The following is a 22,231-nucleotide window of genomic DNA, read 5'->3' as shown; positions in this document are numbered from 1 at the left end:
TTTTGTAAAAGCAGATTTATTTTTCTTTCCTTTTTAGTGTGAAATACAAAAGGCAATTGCATCAACAGCAAAATTCCTATAGACTTCATCGAGGCCAGTTTTTACTTCTGTGTGGTTTTGATTTTGACATGTACTTACAAGCTTAAGTGATGCTTCCAGCTTAAGTCCTATCTCATTGAAGACTACAGTTTTATGTCTTGAAGTTCCTCACGAAGTTTAAAAATGTGAGACTCTAGATCTTTTCGGGCATCTTAGTATTTTTCAGTGTAATTTAATTACTTTGTTATGGATTTACAACAAAATGTGGAAAGCATTTTGATTGATAGAGCAAATAAACATTTGTAATAAATTGTGATAAGCAATCTACTGTGGAAAAAAGCATTACTGTCCTCTTTAAGAGGACAACATGTACAATGTTCCTGGTGTAATTCTTATACAAATATACGTTCCTCCACATGAGTACTCTCATAGAAATGAATAAGATTGCTTACGTGGGTAGGTGCTCATCACTTTGAGTACAGATGGCAAAACCAAAGTCCAGATAAGGAATACGAATCATGCTCAAATACAAGAAGGGTGATTGAAAGTGATTCTTAATTTTGAGTTTCTTGGAGAAAGGCCAGACTATAATCAGATTTTCTGAACGTAATTTCCTCAGTGACTTCAATAATTGCAATACAAAAAGCATGTTTCCATACCAAAATTTTATTTGGCCTTATTTGTTTAATAATATCCAAAGTGACTGTATTTAAATTCTGTACTATCCAAATTCTCTAGAGCAAGAATTGCAACACTAAGTTTCAGTTACTGGAAAGTAAAGTCTACAGTCCTTTTTTTTTTCATCCTAAGCAAATTTAAACTTCAAAATGCAGAATTTTGAAAAATATCATACATTAATGCTGTCTATTATCTTCTGCTGTATAAAAAGACATGCTTTGTTTCTCAGTTTTTAAAATCTTCTGAAATGGTGTTAAATCATATGCCAGGTAATAAGAATAAACAATGATTTATGAGGATACATACAGAATTCTTTTCATGCTTACACAGCTCTTGTACTTGTATTTTTCTCTTTCCTAACCATATTTTCCATACACAGCAGTGCTCTGGGCTTGTAATTTTTGTGGTTTTGTAAACTTTAATGTATAGGAAAGCATAATATATCAATGAAAGTTTGTCTTCATTTGGGCTCTAATTCTCCATAGAACTGTCTATTATTCATGAAAATGTACAATTCATGTAAGTCTTATTCAAGTATATACAAAAATCATGCATAAGTAATTTTCTTTTTCTTTTTTCTCTGTTACTTAAACTATTTTGTGATAAAAATCTGTAAGAACACCATTTCATTTCTGAATTGTAAATAAAGGCAAGATTTGGATTATTAATAAGGACACTTCAGAAAGAGGCATTGTGATTTGTAAAGCTGTGGGTATCACTTGGGATTTTAAGTGAAATCACTTCAGCACAGAAGTTTAGATCAGAATCGAACCTGATGGCTGTAGAAAAACTTTGTGCTGTTTCCTGGCATAGCAGCAATTCCCCTTTTCTTTTTGTTGTGTAGCGGTGGGGCTTGCCCACATGCCCAGTGTTACATTGGACGGAGAGGAGAGGCAATGCACAGTGCTGAAACGGCACCATTGTGTCAGCTAATGAGGCCCCACACCACAACCTCTACAGAGGCTGCAGATCACGGATGCAAACTCTGCCAGACCTGCAGCGTTGTACTGTAAAATTTGAAGTGGTTACTCGTAGTAATGTGCTGCCATGGGTAAAAACCAACCACCACGCTGTTCCTATTGACAAATTTAATTAGACAACTAAATTACTACTTTTATCTTACCAGTGCAATCAGGAACTGAAAGAGCTCAAGGAAGATACAAATGGAAGAAAAGCCGTATAAAGAGAAAAATCAACCCACCTCATTTTAGGATATTTTGTGCAACATGTGCTCCTTTAGCACTATTACTCTGTATTTCAGTCTTTTTAGCCCTTTACATATAAATATTGTCATGGGCAGATGGAGGATGGTAAACCCAATGCATATTTATTGAATTGCCTTTTTTTATATGAGATATAGTCTTTAAAAAAAAAGCAACCACAAAATACTCCACCTTCTTACTCTACAACATATTAATTATTGGATGAATCCACACTACTAATTAAGTTAAATTCGACTGCTAAATAACTCCTGAAGAACCAATTTATCTAAGGTAGTATGAGCATGTATTCATTTCTCCTTATGCATCACCAGCTGTTATTAATTACATTCTAGTCACTTCAGACGGCAAGTTTGAAATAATTGCCACTATGGAAACAGTTTTACACTGTACGTAACAGTGAGTTTGGCTGTTACCTTACTGGTATTGATAGTAATCTGAATATAGGTAGACACCACTCTAGTTACTTCATTTTAGAGTTTGTGAGATATTCAGAGAGATGTGTGGAATTTTCAAATTCGTTTCTTTAATCTTTTTGTCATAAATACACATCAAGTGAAGAACTGAGTTTGATGGATTATTCTCTAAAGAAACTGTCTCCTCTCTGAAGGTGTAATACACCTTTTCAAGTTCAGAGGAGATCGCAGTGGCAGCAAGTGATTTTTCCCTCTGCAACAGCTCATCTCAGCTGGCTGCTGTGCTAAGGTGAAGTTTGAAGTGATGCTCACAGTCTGCCTCCCTGCTACCCACCTTCCACCTACATCTATGAAGCATCTGTGGGCTGATGCTTTCACAAGCGGTAGATCTCTGCTGTGCAAAGACTACCAGTATGAACATGTATTAGGACAAAAAGGTGCAGTTTGCACTCCTTTTACAAACACATTGTTTTTAATTAGTCCTTGCAGCAGAAGGTTCAAAGATATAGTCATTACAGATTCTTGGATGTAAAAATTTTGCAACCAGAGGGAGACAAAATAGCCCTCTGGATGAATTCCTTAGCTCACTGGTAAAACTGAACTAGGCTCTTCTGAAATCAACTTTCTCAAGATTCAGTCACGACAGCACATGTAAAAGAAATGAAAATCTTAAGGTCTGAAATATTTATTAGTCCCGTGTCTCAGTGGAAGTGTGAGTAAAATCTGCATGCTACCAAAAAGTAAAATTTTTGCGTTTTTAATAATACGCTTCCAATATGTGGCATCCTGCAGTGCTAGTTGGTATAGATATCAAACTATTACTTGATATATCAAGTTTTGCTTTCCTTTATTGCAAAGGCCATTTATAAGAAACAAAATATTGCAGAGAATGAACAATGTTCTATAAATTTGTCTCACTTCATCATATATATAATAATATTTTTACTATCTTTTGCCAAAGGAAAGACCCATTCCAGAACACCAGGAGAGGAACTCTAACAAATAAACCTTTTGTTTCGCATTCTTGTTTTGTTCATGAAAAAATATCAGCCATATTATTAATATGTTTAAGGTGATCTACAATCACAATTTTTTCACAAATAACTTCTGGAAGGTCATTGTCTTTTTTCCATTACTGTTATTTAACTGCAAGACTATTACCATGATTACAAATTCACTGTTGTATGGGGGATGACGGGAAACAAATGCTGTATTCACTGATGAGTCACCCACTGAATTCACAGCTCACCTGCTGATTTTAATTTATGTGATAATTTACAAAACAAAACACTTCTTGTCTTTTATCTGTATACTGCATTTCACTTCCATAAAAATATGTACTATGTTTTCTTGAATTGGGTACTCTTGTTTGTGAGCAGTTTCTAACCTCCTATCTAAATGTAAATTGCTTATGCAAACAGATTATTGAGGGAGAATTTAAATAAAATCCTTAAGCCCTTTCCAAGTAATACAGAGGAATATGCTAAGTTGTTATTTTTTCAAAGTGAAAACAATAATATTAACTAAGGTCTACATTTTAAATCTAAAAATAATTTCAGTTTCCTAAAAGATACAAATCAATTTCAGTTTAAGAGCAGTGAATCATCATCATCATCATCATCATCATCATCAAATTATGTTAATTACAGCATTTAAAGTCTTAAGCAAGTGGCTTAGAATCTAAACATATGAAAGAGAACTGAAGACAGAAAAAGATATGTATATACAGAAGGTCTGTAAGTTAGTCAAATCGACAGTTCATATATATATGATTCACCAAGCAAATTCACCAAGAATAGCTCTTATTCCTAGAACTATTTTGTTTTAATCTTGCAACTCATATAGGCACTTTATGTAGATTTAATTGGTCACTCACAGATTGCCCAAATACATACATAGTCTTACTGGAAGAAAATACTAAAACAACCTGACATTGATTAGCTACTGAGAAGCTACATTGAGCCAAATTGTCTATCCAGCTTTACGTGGTGATTCTGGGAATAATTTTCACCATGAGTTTACAAAATTAGTAAAAGAAACCTGTTTTCTGCAAATTTGGGAATCCTGCTGAGGTTCCTTGACAACTTATAAAATGAAATGGAGAGAAAACAACCAGTGCAAATAAAAAGCAATTTGCACGAATTCTGGTCGAATGGAAAGAGCTAATGGACATGGCATTTACTTATAAGGAACTTGCCTTGTAAACTGTAGATTTCTCCAACGCTGTTCTGCCGGGTGATATGATGCCAATACGCACTACGAGGAAGTGAGATCGACTTGGATAATGTCATTGGTTCAGACAGACTGGTCTGGAGCTAAAAACCAAAACAAACATAAATGGAAGATCATATAATCATACTTAATAGGTAATCTCAAAACTGTAAATTGAACCAATGTTGTAATGAAGATATTATTTCCTGAATTACCACAGGTTTTATACTATCATTTAAACTGTGTTATAAGCATCAGCAGTGTGAATGCTTGGGAAAAAGCTGCGAAGGTATATAGGTTCATTAGCACAGGTTAATATTAGGACATAGTAATATGGTCCTATTTATCTACAGCTATTCTTGTTGCTGCCAGGATTTTTTTATTTTCTTCTTTAACTTTACAGTAATGATGGATTAGAATATACCTGAAATCTTAAACCCCTCTACAATCACATTTCTTTTTGGTCATTTAACCTGCATATTGGATTGAATACCCAGAAAGATGCTAAGAGACAATCTGAGACAACGAGCAGAGAATTAGCAATGAAGTGTCTTTAAACCCTAATCCTCCATTTAAGTGAAGGTATCTTGTCCCTAGTAGCAAGCTACAGCCTCAAGAATAAATTTTCCCAGTCCAGGGACATCATGTAACCGAAACTGTGAATTGCATGATAAGTGTCCATGTGTAGAAGAGCTGTACAAGGCACGGAAACCTGAGAGGAGGAATGTAAACTTTATTAAAATCAGAGAGATCTGTCTCCAGTGCACTATAGGTGTGAGTGAAAGACAAGTCTAAGCTATAGGAAAAATGAATGGTGGAGGATTGTGCATCCTGACAATGTCTTTGGATATACTTATGTAATTGAGGCTTTCTCTGTCTAGAAGAGAACATATCTGAAAAATTTTTGTATCTCTGGCTTTACAGAATATAAATGTGATCATTGATTTGCAGGATTTAAGAAATAATGATGATGCTATGGGGCGTGTAATTTCTTCAGGGGATGTCTGGAAAGATCAGCACTGAAGGATCAATTATGTCTGAAGATTTAAAGGGGAAAACCTTCTAATTTCAGGAGCAGCACCAGGATGGTGAGGGTGGTAATCTGAGAAGGTGTGCCTAGAACCTCAAATTTTCAGAGTCCAGCTAAAGAGCAATAGGTATTCAAGGTCTGGATCATTTACTTCAGGCTAATGATTAACTCCTAGGATTTCTTCATTCAGAATCATAATGCTAAATTAAAAAAGCTGGTTTTATCAGAACAAACTGGTGTTATTCTGTAATAAATAGAAAAAACCTTTTGGAGACAGTATCCACAATTTATATTTAATAATCTACAATTATTTAATTTTTAAGTATTACACACACTGATGTGTGGCAGATATTTTGCTTCAGATCAATCTATTGTAATTACTTTCATTGTTGTTTTCTTGAGAATTGTCATCAAAATTACTCCCTGTCTACAGCTAATGCAGCTGTAATGTAATGTTCCTTTATAGCCAAGTATTACATTTAATTTGTCAATGGTGCAGACCATCACTGGAAGCTATTCAATATGAACTAAAAAGCCTGCAGAAACATTTCTTCCATTAGAAAAAGTTCAAAATCCTTATCACAGGAATTCTATTTTAGGTCGACTTGGGAATTTAAAGTTCATTGATGCAGAGAATTTCCTTTATGGTAGAGATCAGAGCAATAACAAACATACTATTTATGTTAGTATATTGAGGATAACAAGGGTAACTTTATTGAGTAAGAAAAATAAATAAAATCATGTAACTTCAATACACAGCTTATTTATTCAGGATTTATTCACCCAAAAGATAAATTATAGTCTTGAGGCAATAGGCAAACCTTTTTATCCATATGCACTTTGAAAAAAAAAAAAAAAAATTCCTAAAAGGGAACCACTTTGACTATGGTTCATTATCTCAAAAGCTAAATCCATGGACAAAACTGAAGTGACTGAAGTTATATCATTATTCCTTATCTGAGGTGATTAGTACCTGTCTGATCAGAAGAACTTTATATGCATACATATAGTAAGAACTGCTCTAGTGCAGAAGACGCACTGTGAGCATTCACAGTACTTTGTTTCCTCAGATTCTCTAATTAAAGAACAACTTCTGATATCCCCTTTTGGGCAAGAAGTATCACCATATGCTAACTGCAATAGAACCAGATGAACTACATTTCTTTGGGGACTCCATAGAGAGAAAATGCAATTTCTATTTTATTAAAATATCATCCTTGGAAAAAACCAACCAACCAACCAAACTTTAAAATACATTGTCAATGTTTTTTTTTCAATTTAAGACTTTAAGACATAAACATAAACATACGATCTGAAGACCTTATCAACTTGTATATCATAGAAAGATTCTAATATAATAGCACATTAATTTTTCATGATGTTATTCTTACTGATTGTTAGATCACTATTAGGTACAATTTTGCTTTTTAAATTTTTTATTAATATAAAAAACACACTATTGGTCAAATGTAATTGACTATGACAGAATGCTTACTCCTACAAGCTGCTATTTCCAAAATATTTCTGTGTTCAAAGAAAATTGAATAATCTACTGACAGGAATCTACTTCCTCTAGAGACCATTTTATATGCTAGACTGTGTTGTTTCAGATAAAAATCTTGAAACCAAGGTGAAGAAAACAGACATATAAACATGTATATGATCTATGGAAATAAATGGAAAGCTATTAAATAGCTTTTTGCTATATAATTTATTACAGATTATACTAGAATATAATGTACTGTTTCATAATCCCTTTTCCTTAACTGTAAATGAACGGTGATAAAAAAGCAAAACAAAACAAACAAATAATTTGTAAATCAGGGAAGACGAACCAAAACTGTTTACTTGTTAAATAATTAGTCACTCAGGTTTGAGACTTCTGGTGTTCCAGACCAGTGGAAGAGATGACTCCAGATAAATTCAGAGACTTTATCCTAGATACTCTTTCCTTTCATCTTTTTACTATGACTCAGAAAAAAAACACCCAGCCCTGACTTCTCCTCTATGCTTTTCCAAATGAACTAAATTAGAGAATATTTCGCTATGGAAAATAACCAAATAAATAGCCTTTTTAATTTTCTTATTTTCCTGAAACATGCAGACCATCAGTTTCTTACACAGATTTTTTTCTGTCCTTAATTTAACATAAATACAACAATTAAAAAAATATCTCTAAAAATTCACAGAAGCACAGAATCTTCAAGGTTGGAAAAGACCTTGAAGATCATCCAGTCCAACCATCAACCCAACACTGACAGTTCCCAACTACACCATATCCCTCAGCACTATGTCAACCCAACTCTTAAACACCTCCAGGGATGGGGACTCCACCACCGTCCTGGGCAGCACATTCCAACACCTAACAACCCGTTCTGGAAAGAAATGCTTCCTAATATTCAGTCTAAACCTTCCCTGGCTCAACTTGAGGCCATTCCCTCTTGTCCTATTGCTTACTACTTGGTTAAAGAGACTCATCCCCAGCTCTCTGCAGCCTCCTCCCAGGTATCTGTAGAGGGCGATGAGGTCTCCCCTCAGCCTCCTCTTCTCCAGACTAAACACCCCCAGTTCCCTCAGCCGCTCCTCCTACGACCTGTGCTCCAGACCCTGCACCAGCTTCGTTGCCCTTCTCTGGACACGCTCGAGTCCTTCAATGTCCTTTTTGTAGTGAGGGGCCCAAAACTGAACACAGGAATCGAGGGGCGGCCTCACCAGTGCCGAGTACAGGGCTCAGATCCCTTCCCTGTCCCTGCTGGCCACGCTATTGCTGACACAAGCCAGGATGCCATTGGCCTTCTTGGCCCCCTGGGCACACTGCTGGCTCCAGTTCAGCCGGCTGTCAATCAACACCCCCAGGTCCCTCTCTGACTGGCAGCTCTCCAGCCACTCCTCCCCAAGCCTGTAGCGCTGCTGGGGGTTGTTGCGGCCCAAGGGCAGCCCCCGGCATTTGGCCTGATTGAAACTCCTCCAGTTGGCCTCAGCCCATGGCTCCAGCCTGTCCAGGTCTCTCTGCAGAGCCTCCCTACCCTCGAGCAGATCAACACTCCCACCCAAATTATTTCATGTATTTCCTTTAAGCCTATTTACCACTTACAAAATTAAATCAACATCTCTGAATATGGATCCCTTCTTACAGAAGAGGCCAATTGCTATTTCCAACACTGGCACATTTTCCTTAGGAGCTGGCAAAACAGGCTTAGATGTGTTAACATCAACTGTACAGAAATGGCCCATAATGGCAGAAGTAGCACAGACATGTAGAAGAAGCAAACACTTTGATCTAGGGATGAATTTGAGATAATTCTACCCCTCTACTCTGCTCAGTTGAGATCCCACCTGGAGTACTGCATCCAGCTCTACAGTACCCAGTACAAGACAGGGCCCTATTGGAGTGGGTCTAGAGGAGGGCCACAAAAATTAGCAGAGGGATGGAACACCTCTGCTATGAGGAAATGCCAAGAGAGTTGGGGTTATTCAGCCTGGAGAAGAGAAGGTTCCAGGCAGACCTTATTGCAGCTTTTCAATATTTAAAGGGGCTTAGAAGAAAGATGAGGACACACTTTTTAGCAGGGTCTGTTGTGATAGGACAAGGGGTAATGGTTTTAAAAGAGGGTAGATCCTAGGTACAAGGAAAAAAAAAATACAATAAGGGTGGTGAAACACTGGAACAGATTGCCAAGAGGTTGTAGCTGTCCCATTCCTGGAAACATTCAAGGTCAAGTTGGATGGGGCTCTGAGCAACCTGATCTAGTTGAAGATGTCCCTGCTTATCGCAGGAGAGTTGGACTAGATGACCTTTAAAGGTCCTTTCCAGCACAAACCATTCTATGATTTCACTAAGGGTTTTTTGCAGTCTTGCATCCATGAACTGACCTTAATCTTTGGTATCTAGGTATAGAAGCACAGAGGAAAGTTAAAGCAGTAAACCAAATTAAACATATAGTATCTTAATATAGCATTAAATAAAACATGCATCTAGAATGATTTTGCTACAAATATTTCTCAAATCTGATGAGGCTTCAGGAAATGAAAACCATAATTCAGGCTTTTTAGCCCAATTTAAGAGGAAGAAAATGATGATGTAATTAGAACTTGGGCAAAAATAAAAAAAATCCATCACTGAAGCTTTTTTGTTATCTGACATGAAATACCTAGTAGTTAGGTTTCCTAAGTTTCCCCCAGAATCTTTCTTTTAGTAAGACACATTTTACGCATTGAACATTATATTTCTTTCCTGTATCCAAATCCAATATCTAAATCCAAAATATTGTCATATGAAGCCTTTGTATTGCCAACGACAACTTTATAATTCTTAAAAGACTATTTAATTAAAATAGAAATAATAATAAAAAGTAGATCTATTAATGTGTTACTGTAAGTAATTCCACATATTTTTCATTATTGTTCTTTCATGAGACAAGACTTAGGGGCTAATCTTTCTTTTAATCCCCATATGCCATCTCCACTGGCTTAAACAGACTTGTTACTCTGGTACCAATAATGAATACAATTCCAAGAATGGAGCCTGTTAATTGTATTAGGGTTCTGAGTTTTGATCTGTTTAGCATATTATTCTCTAACTTTCTTTTTGCATTATAAAAGTCTAAACAGTGAAGGTGAGAGAAAATACATTTGGCTTGTGGAGAAAAACTGAACAATATACAGTTCATTCCAATTTCTGGGCTGCAATAAAGACTGTTTTTTACAGATATGGTCTGGAAATAGGTTACTTTGTTATGGATAAAAAACCCCAGCTCATTTCACATTCTCATTCGAGTCTTTAAGCAAATAGTAAGCGAACTAGGTCACAGAAGACTAATGAGAATTGTAGTCTGGAAATATGAATTAAATATCACTTTTTCTTTATAACTCTAAAGAAGGTTGCTTTGTGTGTTATGTCTTGAAGAGGAAGAGTGGTCAAGAAATAGATTTCACTTATCAAGTATCCATTAGCTGACAATGGAATAGCACAGACTCATTTCACTGGTATACACAGTGAAAAATTAATAGAGTTTAAGAATCACAAAATCTAGAAGGTACCATCAGCTGAGGTACTAGCTCAGCTATCAGCTGAGTTACAGTACAAGCAATAGGGAAGAAGTTTTTTGTTTTTTTTTTTTTTTTTAATAAATGAATTTTCAGTAATGACCAAGATAAAGGTTTCATGTTTGCCTTTTTTGCAAAAGCAGATACTGTTGTCCCATGTTCAACTTGTTGAACAAAAGACCTGTTCTACAAAAAGCAGTTCCTATCTGGTACTGTGAACTGGATTATTCCTTCTTAAGCAGAGCGTTTTACCCATGTTTCTGTTGACTTTTATTCTGCTATTCCAAACAATTTTTCCAACTTGTCATTTTGAATTCTGTCTCTTAATTGACCCACTTCCATACTGTCATATAACTGTAAAATCTGGAAGTCTAACAATTAGATTGTGTCTTGATCCAGAACTTCTATGATAATACTTAATAAAACTGGATTTAGGATATATTCCTATGAAAGTCCAGTGAGAATATTGTCTTTGGTGATGTGTTACTATTTACTCTCTGGTTATGATTTCCGCATAACTCTTTGTTCATGACCACTTAGCTTGCTTAGAAAATAGTCATGTGTTATCTGGACTGTGTTCATTACTTAAAGGTGCCTACTATTAATATAAACACTTACTGGTATCAGTGTACTATTTATTTGCTATGCACTGCTTTATGTTTATTTTTATACTTTTATCCATCTTGCTGATCCCGACAGAATACAAAATATTGGCAAAAACCCCACCAATATATGACCTCATAAGTCTTCTGAAAAGACTTATAGAAAAGCTAGCAGCAAAAGTAATTTCAGTGATTTCAGCCTTTATAATATATTTCTAGCATTTAGGTTTTCAGTACCTTGTTATGACCTTTCAGAGAGTTTCTTAATCAATTACAGAGGAAAAAATCTCAAAATAATAACACTGCTTTGCAGTGCCAAGGTGGATGATGATTATTCTTTGGTGGTGGAATAACATTATGTATGAATAATAAAGCAATGGTGAAAGAAAAGCATTCTGAAGGGAGATTCAATGGGACTGATACTTTTTTTTTTTTTTTTCTAATCTCCTTGGCCACACTATAAAGAGAGAATTGGGACATTTCGCTCCTTTTCTGGCAGAAGTGTGCTGGGTTTTTTTCCTTGTTTTTTCTTTCCTCTAAAAGAAGCTCATAATAGATCACTTTGTTGTCTGACAGGATTAATGTTGGAGAAAAGTAGCTGGATTTTACATCACATTGGGATTATATTTGCTGAATGTCAGTAAGGTGTGTGTCATCACAAATATTCTGTCACAAAATTGTAGTTTTGTTTCTTTCATGAAAGAAGTTTCCTCTCTATGGAAATTATACTAATTACCATGAGGGTAGAAGGTCAGGTTCTTACATCTTTACAAGGCCTGAGACATTGTATTATACATAGGCAATAAACGAAATACTTTATCTATTCTTCATTGCATAAAACCATTCACTAATAACATGGGAGATGCTGCTGACATGAACAGAGCTGAGACTACTTCAAGCCTGACTATAAAGTAGGACTTAGCGTAAAAAACCACAACTAAACAGTAGGAGTCTCTAACGCATAGGAGAACTTGCTAGCAGGTTGAGCTAATTTCTTCAATATGTACATCTATCTATCTATCTATATATCTATTCACTAAAGGCAAATCATGCCTGACAATTTTGGTGATTTTCTACAGTGTGGTTAGTGGATAAAGGAAGAGCAACGGACATCATCTACCCGGATTTGTGCAAAGCTTTTGATACTGTCCTGCACAACATCCTTGTCTCTAAATTGGAGAGGCACAGATTTCATGGATGGACCACTCAGTGAATAAGGAATTGGCTGGATGGTTGCACTCAAAGGGTTGTGGTCAATGGCTCAATGCCTAAGTGGAAGGGGGTGACAAGTGGTGTTCCTCAGGGGTTGGTGTTAGGACCAGCACTGTTTAACATCTTTGTTGGTGACATGGACAGTGAAGTTCACTGAAGACAGCAAGCTGTGTGGTGTGGTTGACACACAGGAGGGAAGGGGTGTCATCCAGAGGGACCTTGACAGGCTTGAGAGGTGGGCCCATGCAAACCTCATGAAGTTCAACGAGGCCAAGTGCAAGGTCCTGCACATGGGTGGGGGCAATCTCAAACACAAATACAGGCTGGGAAACGAGTGGATTGAGAGCAGCCCTGCGGAGAAGACTTAGGGGTATTAGTGGATGCAAAACTGCCTGTGATCCAGCAATGTGTTCTCGCAGCTCAGAAAGTCAACTGTATCTTGAGCTGCATTAAGACCAGTGTGGCCAGCAGGTCGAGGGAGGTGATTCTCCCACTCTGCTCTGCTTTCATGCGACCCCACCTGGAGAACTGTGTGTAGCTCTGAGGCCCCCAGTATAAGAAGGACATGGACCTGCCTGAGTGTGTCCAGAGAAGGTCCATAAAGATGGTCAGGTGGCTGGAACACCTCTCTTATGAAGACAGGCTGAGAGAGTTGAGGTTGTTCAGTTTGGAGAAGAGAAGGCTCCAGGAAGACCTTGTAGCAGCCTTCCAGTACTTAAAGGAGTCTTACAGGAATGATGGGGAGGGACTTTTTATTAGGCACTGTAGTGATAGGACAAGGGGTAGCGGTTTTAAACAAAAAGAGGGCAGATAAGGCAGAAATTTGTTACTGTAAGGGTGGTGAGACATTAGAACAGGTTGCCCAGAAAAGTTGTGAACCGGGCTTTGAGCAACCTATCTAGTGGACGGTGTCCCTGCCCATGACAGGGGTGTCGAAAGTAGATAATCTTTAAGGTCTCTTCTAATGCAAGCCATTCTCTGATTCTATGATATATATATAAATATGTGATAAAGAATCCAGTATTGCACAGAAATTATTTGCAGATATTGATTGTCCTGTCTGTTACAATGAAATGGAGGCTTTTATGACAGAGATGTGCTGGACGACACGAAGGAAAAGATTTTGCAGGTAGACATTTGCTGACCTGAAAATAAGCAACATTTGGGAATAAGACTGTGTGGAACTATAAGATAATTTCTCTAAGTGGCATCACCCAGGGCAAAGTCTTCAGCTTTTAAAAGTAAAAATCTAGGACTTTTTCAAAGTGCTCGGTACTGATACACTTGTTTAAAGGTATGGCTATTTCCAGATGGCAAATGGGGATGATCAGAGCAAAAACCCACCTAAAACTGAAAAGCAAAATCCAAAAGAACACCATATCCCTACACATTTTATTCAAGTCAAAAATGGAAATGAATCACAGTATTAGAACAGTTCATCATGTTGACTCATGAATGCTTAAATTGAAGGCGGGTGGCATAGAACACATTGATACAGATCAACTTAAACTCTAGAGTATTAGCCTAACCTTCAAAGATATGTTCTAGGGGTCATCAATCTCGAGCAGTTCATCAGTGAAACGTTCATTTACAGCTTTGTCTCATTTAAAAAAACAAGCAGTTATATGTATATCATTATGAGTGTTTGTTAGGTGATATTAAATACAAGTCAGTGATGGAAAGGCTAAGAAGAGTTTTAGTCTTCACTGAAATAAGGAGTTAATAGTAGCCAGTAGAGTACAGGAGATGCTATTTGGTTTGGAGAGGTGTCTGAGGACAGGGGGAAAGCCAGTGGCACTCTTATCTTCAAGAAGAGCAAGAAGGAGGACTCAGGGAACTACAGGCTCATCAGCCTCATCTAGGTCTCTGGGAAGATGACGGAGCAGCTAATCCTAGAAATCATTCCCAGGCACATGAAGGATAAGAAGGTCAACAGGATTAGTCAGCATGGATTCAACAAAAGGAAGACATGCTTGGTCAGTCTGATACTCTTCTATGATGAAAATGGCTGGCTTGGTAGATAGATGAGGGAAGAGCAGTGGATACTGTCTACTTCGACTTCAGGAAGGTTTTTGCCATTGTTTCCCATAAGATCCTCATGGAGAAGCTGATGAAGTATGGGCTGGATGAACAGTCCATTTAAATGAGATGGACTGAAAACTGGCTAAATGGATGGGCCTAGAGAGTGGTGATCAGTGGCATGAAATCTCTTTGTAGGCCAGTAACTAGCAGTGTACCCAAGGATTAATACTAGGTCCAGTCCTGTTCAACATCTTCATTAATGATCTGGATGATGGGGCAGAGTACACCCTCAGCGAGTTTGCTTATGTTACAAAACTGGAAGGAATGGCTCATACACCACAGGTCTGTGCTGCCATCCAGAGCGACCTTGATGGGCTGGAGAAATGCGCTGACAGGAACCTCACAAAGTTCAGCAAGGGTAAGTGCAAAGCCCTGAACCTGGCAAGTAACAACCCCAGGCACCAGTACATGCTGGGAGCCACCAAACTGGAAAGAAGCTTATCAGAAATGTACCTGGAGATCCTGGTGGACACCAAGTTGAACATGAGCCAGCAAGATGCCCTTGTGGGCTGCATTGGGAGGACTGTTGCCAGCATGCCAACAGATCCTTCTCCTCTACTCAGCACTGGTGAGGCCACACCTGGAGTGCTGAGTCCATTTCTGGGATCCTCAGTGCAAAAGAGACATGGACATCCTGGGAAGAGTCCAAGTAAAGCACAACTAAGACGACAGAGAGACTGGAGAATTTCTCCTATGAGGAAAGGCTGAGAGAGCTGGGACTGTTTAGCCTGGAGAAGAGAAGGCTCCAGAGGACTCTTATTAATGTTTGTAAATACCTTAAGGGAGAGTGCAAAGAAGTCAGAGCCAGGCTTTTTCCAGTGGTGCCCAGTGACAGGACCAGAGGTAATGGTCACAAAGTGAAACACAGGAGGTTCCTCTGAACATCAGGAAACACTTTTTTACTGTGAGGGTGACAGATCAGAGGCAGAAGTTGCCCAAGGAGGCTGTGGGGTCTCCTGCCTTGGAGATACTCAAAAGCCATCTGGACATGGTCCTGGGCAACCAGCTCTGTTGCCAGAGGGGTTGGACAGATGACTTCCAGAGGTCCCTTCTCTGTGATTCAGTGATGAGCATCTCCAAAATTATAGAGAAGGTTTTGCTAAAAAGGGAGAGTGTCAGATCTGTCTTCTGAACAATGTAGGAATAAATAAATTGGGGTGGGAAAGAACAAACTAAAATGCATCAGTTGGAGACATCAAAGAAAGATGCTGTCCACAAAGGCTGGTATGCTTCATCATAGTGTTTTATGGGGAATTCAACCTTAGATTTATGGTCTTCCAGAAGGTTCTCTTTCATGAGGTGTGTCAAGCCAATATTAAAACCAGCGAGGTTTGCCATCAGTGCTGACATACAAAGTCTTGTCATCATTTCTCTGTTAGTTCTTCACTCTCCTTGCTCTGGTGGGTGTTCTCTCCGACCAAGCTCCTCACATCTGACCTCAACTCAATATGCTTTGGAGAAGATTTAAAAATATGCAAGTTTTTTCTTTGTATTGCTTGCCATAAGGTATGACATACCTTAAAGAGGTATTTGGGACACTTGAAGTCCTCAATATTTTACTTGAGAGTACAGGAAGGACAGGCATTCTGACTTCATAGAAGTTGCTTTGGCGAGTTTTAGAGCTGGTATGGTAAAAGTCATGGCATGACAAAATGTCCCTCAGTGGAGAACAGACTTCAAAAAGTCTCTCTGGCATGTAGCAAGACAGGTGAAGTAAAGATGAACTCAGAATGTCCCCAGCTGGGAGAACCTTGGGCCTGAAAAACTGGAATTCTAAGGCTTACATATGTATTTTGGAAAAAAAAAAAAAAAAAAAAAAAAAAAAAGCTAGAATCCGCACTAAGAGTGTTCACTGCACAGTTATTTGAGTTTCATTCTTTCTGATAAAGCAAATGCTTTGGCCCTCAAACTTTCTTATGAAATTTCTCTTCTGTTGTCTAAAACAGATGAGTAGTTTCCGATCACACATTTTTGTGGAAATCACATTTCTTTTAGTTACTTCAATTCATTGCTGGTACCAAAGAACTTTAATAAAATGACAGGAAGACAATTTTCTGAACACTTCCTGAAACAATAATCATCAATAACATTTCATGAATATTTCTTATTAAGCTTATCAGTGCATGACTCCAGTATTCCTTAACACACATAATCTTGCTGACCTCTACTTTCTGACATTTTCAAAAGTTAGTTTTATGTGTCATACAAAGACATTTCAACTAAAAAGAAAAAAAGAGCAAACCCAGAATGCATAAAAATGAATATCATGTAGTAAATTTCTCTTAGATGATTCTTCAATACCTTCCAAAAGAATACATTTCCTTCCTTTTAACTAGTTAGCTTTAAACATTACAAATGCATCTTGAATCATGCATACTGGGACTAGTTATACATATGCAATGCACATGAAGGCAAAAGAATTTAAATTCTTAAGTTTTAGCTTTGAAATATATTATATTTGGGGGGGGGGGGGGACACACACTAAAAAAATATGCCTGTGTATATGAACACACAAATAAACATACTAGTTTAATTTAAAGTAATTAATTAATTTAATATTTACTTTAGTAGTTCCATTGCCTTTAGTGGGTTTTTACAGACTTAAAATCAATTCAGAAGCTGGTATATAAAAATAAAGGGCTACTCTTTTCCATTGTGAGTGCCCACACACGTGGGGATCACATCATGATCATGTATATAGATAGATACAGCCAGGGAATTCTTGACATTGCTCAGTTTTAAAATTTCAATAAGCAATCATTCAGAAGCAATGCACACACTTCTAAATATACACAATGTATTTTTGGAAATAATTTTTGGGGGTCCAGAAACAACTTAAAATGAGAGACAAGACTCTCCAAATCACAGTCCAAAATTATGCATATAAAGAAGGTAGTGGAACTTTTGCTTCCTTTCTGATGCTCGTTTAGTAATGTAGCAAAAATAGCTGCAAATCAGGAACCCAATTTGGAAAGGGAGAAACAGAGAAGTGTCTGTAAATTACTGCATCTTTCAATATACTTGCATCAGCTTAATAAATCCTACAGCTGCCAACCTTTCTTCATTTAATTTCATTTCTGACAATAACTCAGGTGTTTCTTTTCCCCTGGCAAAAGTTGCTTGGTGTAGTAGAGGTGTAGCTTCTTGACCACATGCCCTATAAGTCAAGACTTTTGAAATTCATGCTTATCATCTATTGCCTCCATGCTGGTAAGTTCCAGCTTCACAAAACAAAAGAAATAGAATTATACCTGTTGCCATGGAAATCTGCAACTCTATAATTTTTTTCTTCATGTAATACAAAATGTATGTAAAGGTGATCACTGAACAATATGTGGAAAATGTTACAGAAATGCCATCATTTTACAAATGGTTTTACAAAATCTCTCAGTTAGTAGCAACTGAAACTTTTCCCACTATGTCCTACAAGGAAACAATTAAGAATAATGACGAGACGACAAGTTCTTTCATTTTATAAACAAGAACCTATGTTGATTTGTCAATGGATTTTGAATCACAGACACTGCAGAGAGATGCATTCAACAGCCAGCCATATGAACCGATACGAATCTTGCCTGGCAGCTACCTTTATGGAAATGGATTCTGACAGACTGAATATATGATGAGACTAGCAGCTTTTACCCTGAGACAGTCATAAGCCACAGAGTGATGTATGCTTCTGCCATAGCATGGAAAATCTTCATTAAACCCTTGCTGCTGAATACTGCAGAATGGAAATGTTTTTGAAAAACCTACTCCTACAGTTTAGATAGGTCAGTACTCCAATACTTTTTAACATATTCATCATCAACATGGGCAGTGGCACAGAATCCACCCTTACCAAATTTGGGGATGACATCAGACTAGGGGGAGCAGTTGAATGCCCAGATGGAAGCGCTTCCATTCAGAGGGACCTCAGCAAAGCAGAGGAAAGGGGTGACAGAAATCTTGTGAAGTTCAGACACGACAAATGTTAATGCTGCAGCTGGGCCAGGGCAACTCAGTACGAGTACAGCCTGGGGACTGACTTGCTAGGCAAAGCTCTGCCAGAAGGACCTAGTGATCCTGGTGATAACATTAATGACCAGCGTACATGTGCAGTGATGGAGGTTAACCACATACTGGACCACATTAGCAAAAGCATGGCCACTAGGTCAGGGGAAGTCATACTTGCTAAACCATATCTGGAGGTTCAGCAGTATTCCTAGAGCCATCAGGTTTGGGCTTTGGCATAAGAGAAATGTCAAACTGGAAAGAGTCCAGCAGAGAAACTCTAAGAAGCAGAATATGATGAGTGATGCTGGATTAAGTGTCTAATGTTTATTCAGCAGAGAGAGAAGTCTAAGAGAAATCTAACTCCAGTTTCTCTCTCTCTTAAAGGTATGTTCTAGAGAAGATTGTTACCAGAGATGGACAGTAAAAGGACAAGAGGCAACAGTCACAGGCTGTGGCAAGGGAAATTCAGGACAGACTTAAGGAAAAATTCTTCATGACAAGGGCAGCCAAGTGCTGGAATGGGCACCCATAATCTACATTCTTGGGGGTATTCAAAACTTGACTGAGTAAAACCTGGCGTAATTTGGTCTAGGTTTGATGTTATCCCTTCTTTGAACAGCAGATTAGGCGAGTTGACCACCAGCAGTCCCTTCCAGTGCCAATTTTTCTCATCCTATATTCAGTGGGCTTGAAAATCTGAGAGCTAAATGACATGTGCTGTGCCAGCATGTTAACCTGACATTATTTTGCTTACTGTAGTAGCTGCACATATTCATACAATATAGCTACTGTAGTAAGTGAAATAATGTCACACCAACAGTTCAGAGACCGTACTGTCTGTACTACTGTCTTACTGAGTCCTGCACAGTGCAGAGCTGCTGATAAATAAAAATTGTTAGCATGGCTTGAATCACATACGTGATATCAGTAAAGTAAGAACAACAATCCAAAGCTGAGCAAAAAAGGAACATAAATAACCCCTATCTGGACAGGCTTTGATTAATAAATATCAAAAGACAGCTTGTACTTAGAAAAGTGCCTGTATTTCAGATATGTTTTTTTAGATAATAAATATCTGCTGTCTTCAGTCTAAACACACTCAGAGACATTATTATAAATATTTTCACATTAAAAAATCTGTCACCTTTATAAAAAGGAACAGAAGCAGAAGGAAAAAAAGCAAAATGAAGACAAAGGGTGAACTTCACCTAATTTTTGTCCTACCAACAGGTACCTGATGAGCCAAATCACGAAAAGCACAGGAGGGATTTACAGAGTAACTTTAGGACTATTACGAGAATTTTTGATCTCCACTCAGATTATTACTTTTTATAAGTCTCTTATTCTCTGAATAGCACTGTGCTCCTCTGTAAATCATTGATAAAGAAGTTTCTTATTAATCAGAGACAAAGCTTTAAGTATTCTCTTGGGTGATATAAAGAACTGAACAAAGTTGCTGAAACAGAGGAAGGCCTTGCCTGACAGGAGACAGCAAATGATACTGTAGTTCAAAAGACTGATGAAAACCATGTGAAAAATAACTTTTTCAGAAGTTAAATCTTCTGTGAATAAATAATTGACTATGATCAGGATTTCTTTTGTTGTTGTTTTGTTGCTGTGCTATTCCCAGCATGCAGCTGATTACTCTATGACCTTGGGCAACTCATGCACAGCTGAATTTGGCCTAAATCTTTCTGTGCCTCATTTTACTCATTAGTATAATTATTATAATAATACCTGTCTCCTGAGACCATCGGGTGGCTTCATCAGCTACTATTTTTGCTAATAATAACAGGAGCTCTATAGGCTCCTTCAGTTTACTTTACAAGAAACAGTTTTCTCAAAATAGCAGATATGAGACTAATAAATACAGAGGCTAAATATAACAATAAATTAAGCCCATTGGAGAACTGGCTTGAGAATTATTTTTCTAGTAATATCTAAGTCAACATAACCTGTTCGTCTGTTAAGAGAGTCTGATGACATAAACCTACCAGCACAGTTATACAAGCAAGTTGCTTTAAATGTACACAGTGCCAAAGAAAACTTCCCTTTCATGTTAAATGCTTCTCAGAGTTTAGTTAAGGGGAGGGCTGGGAATAGCCAAATAGGGTTCAGTCAGGCATGCAATAACTACCACATAATTACAGCCACCATTCCTAATTTATCATTCATCACCCACAGCTTTTAACAAATAAGACTGCTAATCAAATAATCAGTTTTGTTCAGGGAAAGTTCTCTAGCTCTTTGCTTTCTACATTTTCTGGAAACAAAGATGAATTTCAACTTGACAGTGCCTCTTCAACTACTTTGATAGCTCTTTAAACATGCAATATTTTGCAAGGTACAAGAAGAGCACAAAAAAACCCCAACCCACAATGTGCTTTTATCACCAACCTTCAGATCATCTTATATACAAATGCAACTTTGTAAAGTTGAAATAAATTATATCTGACTTCTAAGAAATTTGCACCTAGCTCTTAAAGTTCCTAGAAATGTAGAAAGGTGGCTACGTGGATTTTTAAAGTGTTTACATGCTAAATTCTCAAGAGGGTTTGCAGCTTCAAATACCTTACTATGCAAACATCTTTGCCACTTTAGGAGGCAGTCTTAGGATGGATTCATAGGATGAAGCAGGCTCCTGGCAACAAGTAAGTGTACTGTCTCCATTATAAGACACCTCTATGAAGCTTTTATTACAAGTTTTGGTTCAGGTCCTACTTTATACTAGGAGGAAGGCAGATTTCAACCTGAGTTTTAGGTAGCACAGTAGACAGAAAGCTAGAAGAACATTATAATATATGAAATATTCCAGAAATTTTTCAGAAGGAAAGAAGTAGAGTAATTGCTATGTTACGGTATACATCCATGTGGTGAGGCATGTGGGTTTTAGTCCATAGAAGAGGAACATTTTGCATTCAAGGTCACCCAGCCCAATGGCTAGGGATAAGAGCGATTTCAAAATTGTGTTGGGCAAGGGAGGAATTTAATTTTTCCCACGATGCTGTGAATGAGAGCCCTCATGACTACTACTACTTCAGAAACATTCAAGACTCCAGTGCATGCTCTAGTGAACAGTTTTCAAATGGCAAAATGGCATTTAAATTACATCACCAACTATCAAAATATCTGATACAGTCTTATGCAAGGACTTGCCAGCTCTGCTCTCACACCTACCCACGGCACTTACCTACACACTCCACAAACCTTTACGTTGTCTGCAGTGTTTCTGACATGACGAACAGCTCTGTTACCCCACGGCGTATGAGCAGCTGCACTAACCCTTCATTACCATAGCAAAGACTTCCTCTGTACTGTGCTTTCATTCAAACACACAGCAAACATCCAGCAACAACCACCATCTGGAGCATCCCCTGGAGAAGCCAGACTACAGCTCATCCCTGCCCTGTCTGTAAGGTACTATATAGGAGACAGTAGAATCCTGCAGCTGACAGAGGAAGAGGCAGAGAAAAAAGGTGTTGACTTAGGAATGGGCAGTGGCTGTGGAAGCTCAGAATTCATGGCAGTATGAAGTATTTTCTTTTAGGAAGTGAATGGCACCTGCTGCATAATATTTAAATCCTGCTGCAGTATTTAAATGTCTATTATTGGATATGAGTAACAGTCCCTGAAAAAATGCCAATGAAATGTCTACATTAAAGAAAATATTTTCTTTCAAATAAGATTATGAAATAAACC

General features: G+C 37.7%; 1 protein-coding gene across 1 annotated transcript in view; it reads right to left on the bottom strand.

Moving 5' to 3' along the window:
* Positions 1–22,231, bottom strand: part of DOK6 (docking protein 6) — a 256,018-nt gene that overhangs the window by 38,367 nt on the left and 195,420 nt on the right. Inside the window, exon 7 of the mRNA XM_074897771.1 lies at positions 4,551–4,668. Within this exon, the coding sequence (XP_074753872.1) occupies positions 4,551–4,668 (118 nt within the window). The remainder of the gene's footprint in view (positions 1–4,550; positions 4,669–22,231) is intronic.

Source organism: Athene noctua, chromosome 2, assembly GCF_965140245.1.
Source record: "Athene noctua chromosome 2, bAthNoc1.hap1.1, whole genome shotgun sequence".
Taxonomy (NCBI): Eukaryota; Metazoa; Chordata; class Aves; order Strigiformes; family Strigidae; genus Athene; species Athene noctua.
Note: the sequence above shows the minus strand (reverse complement) of the source record. Positions and strands in the feature narration are given on the sequence as shown.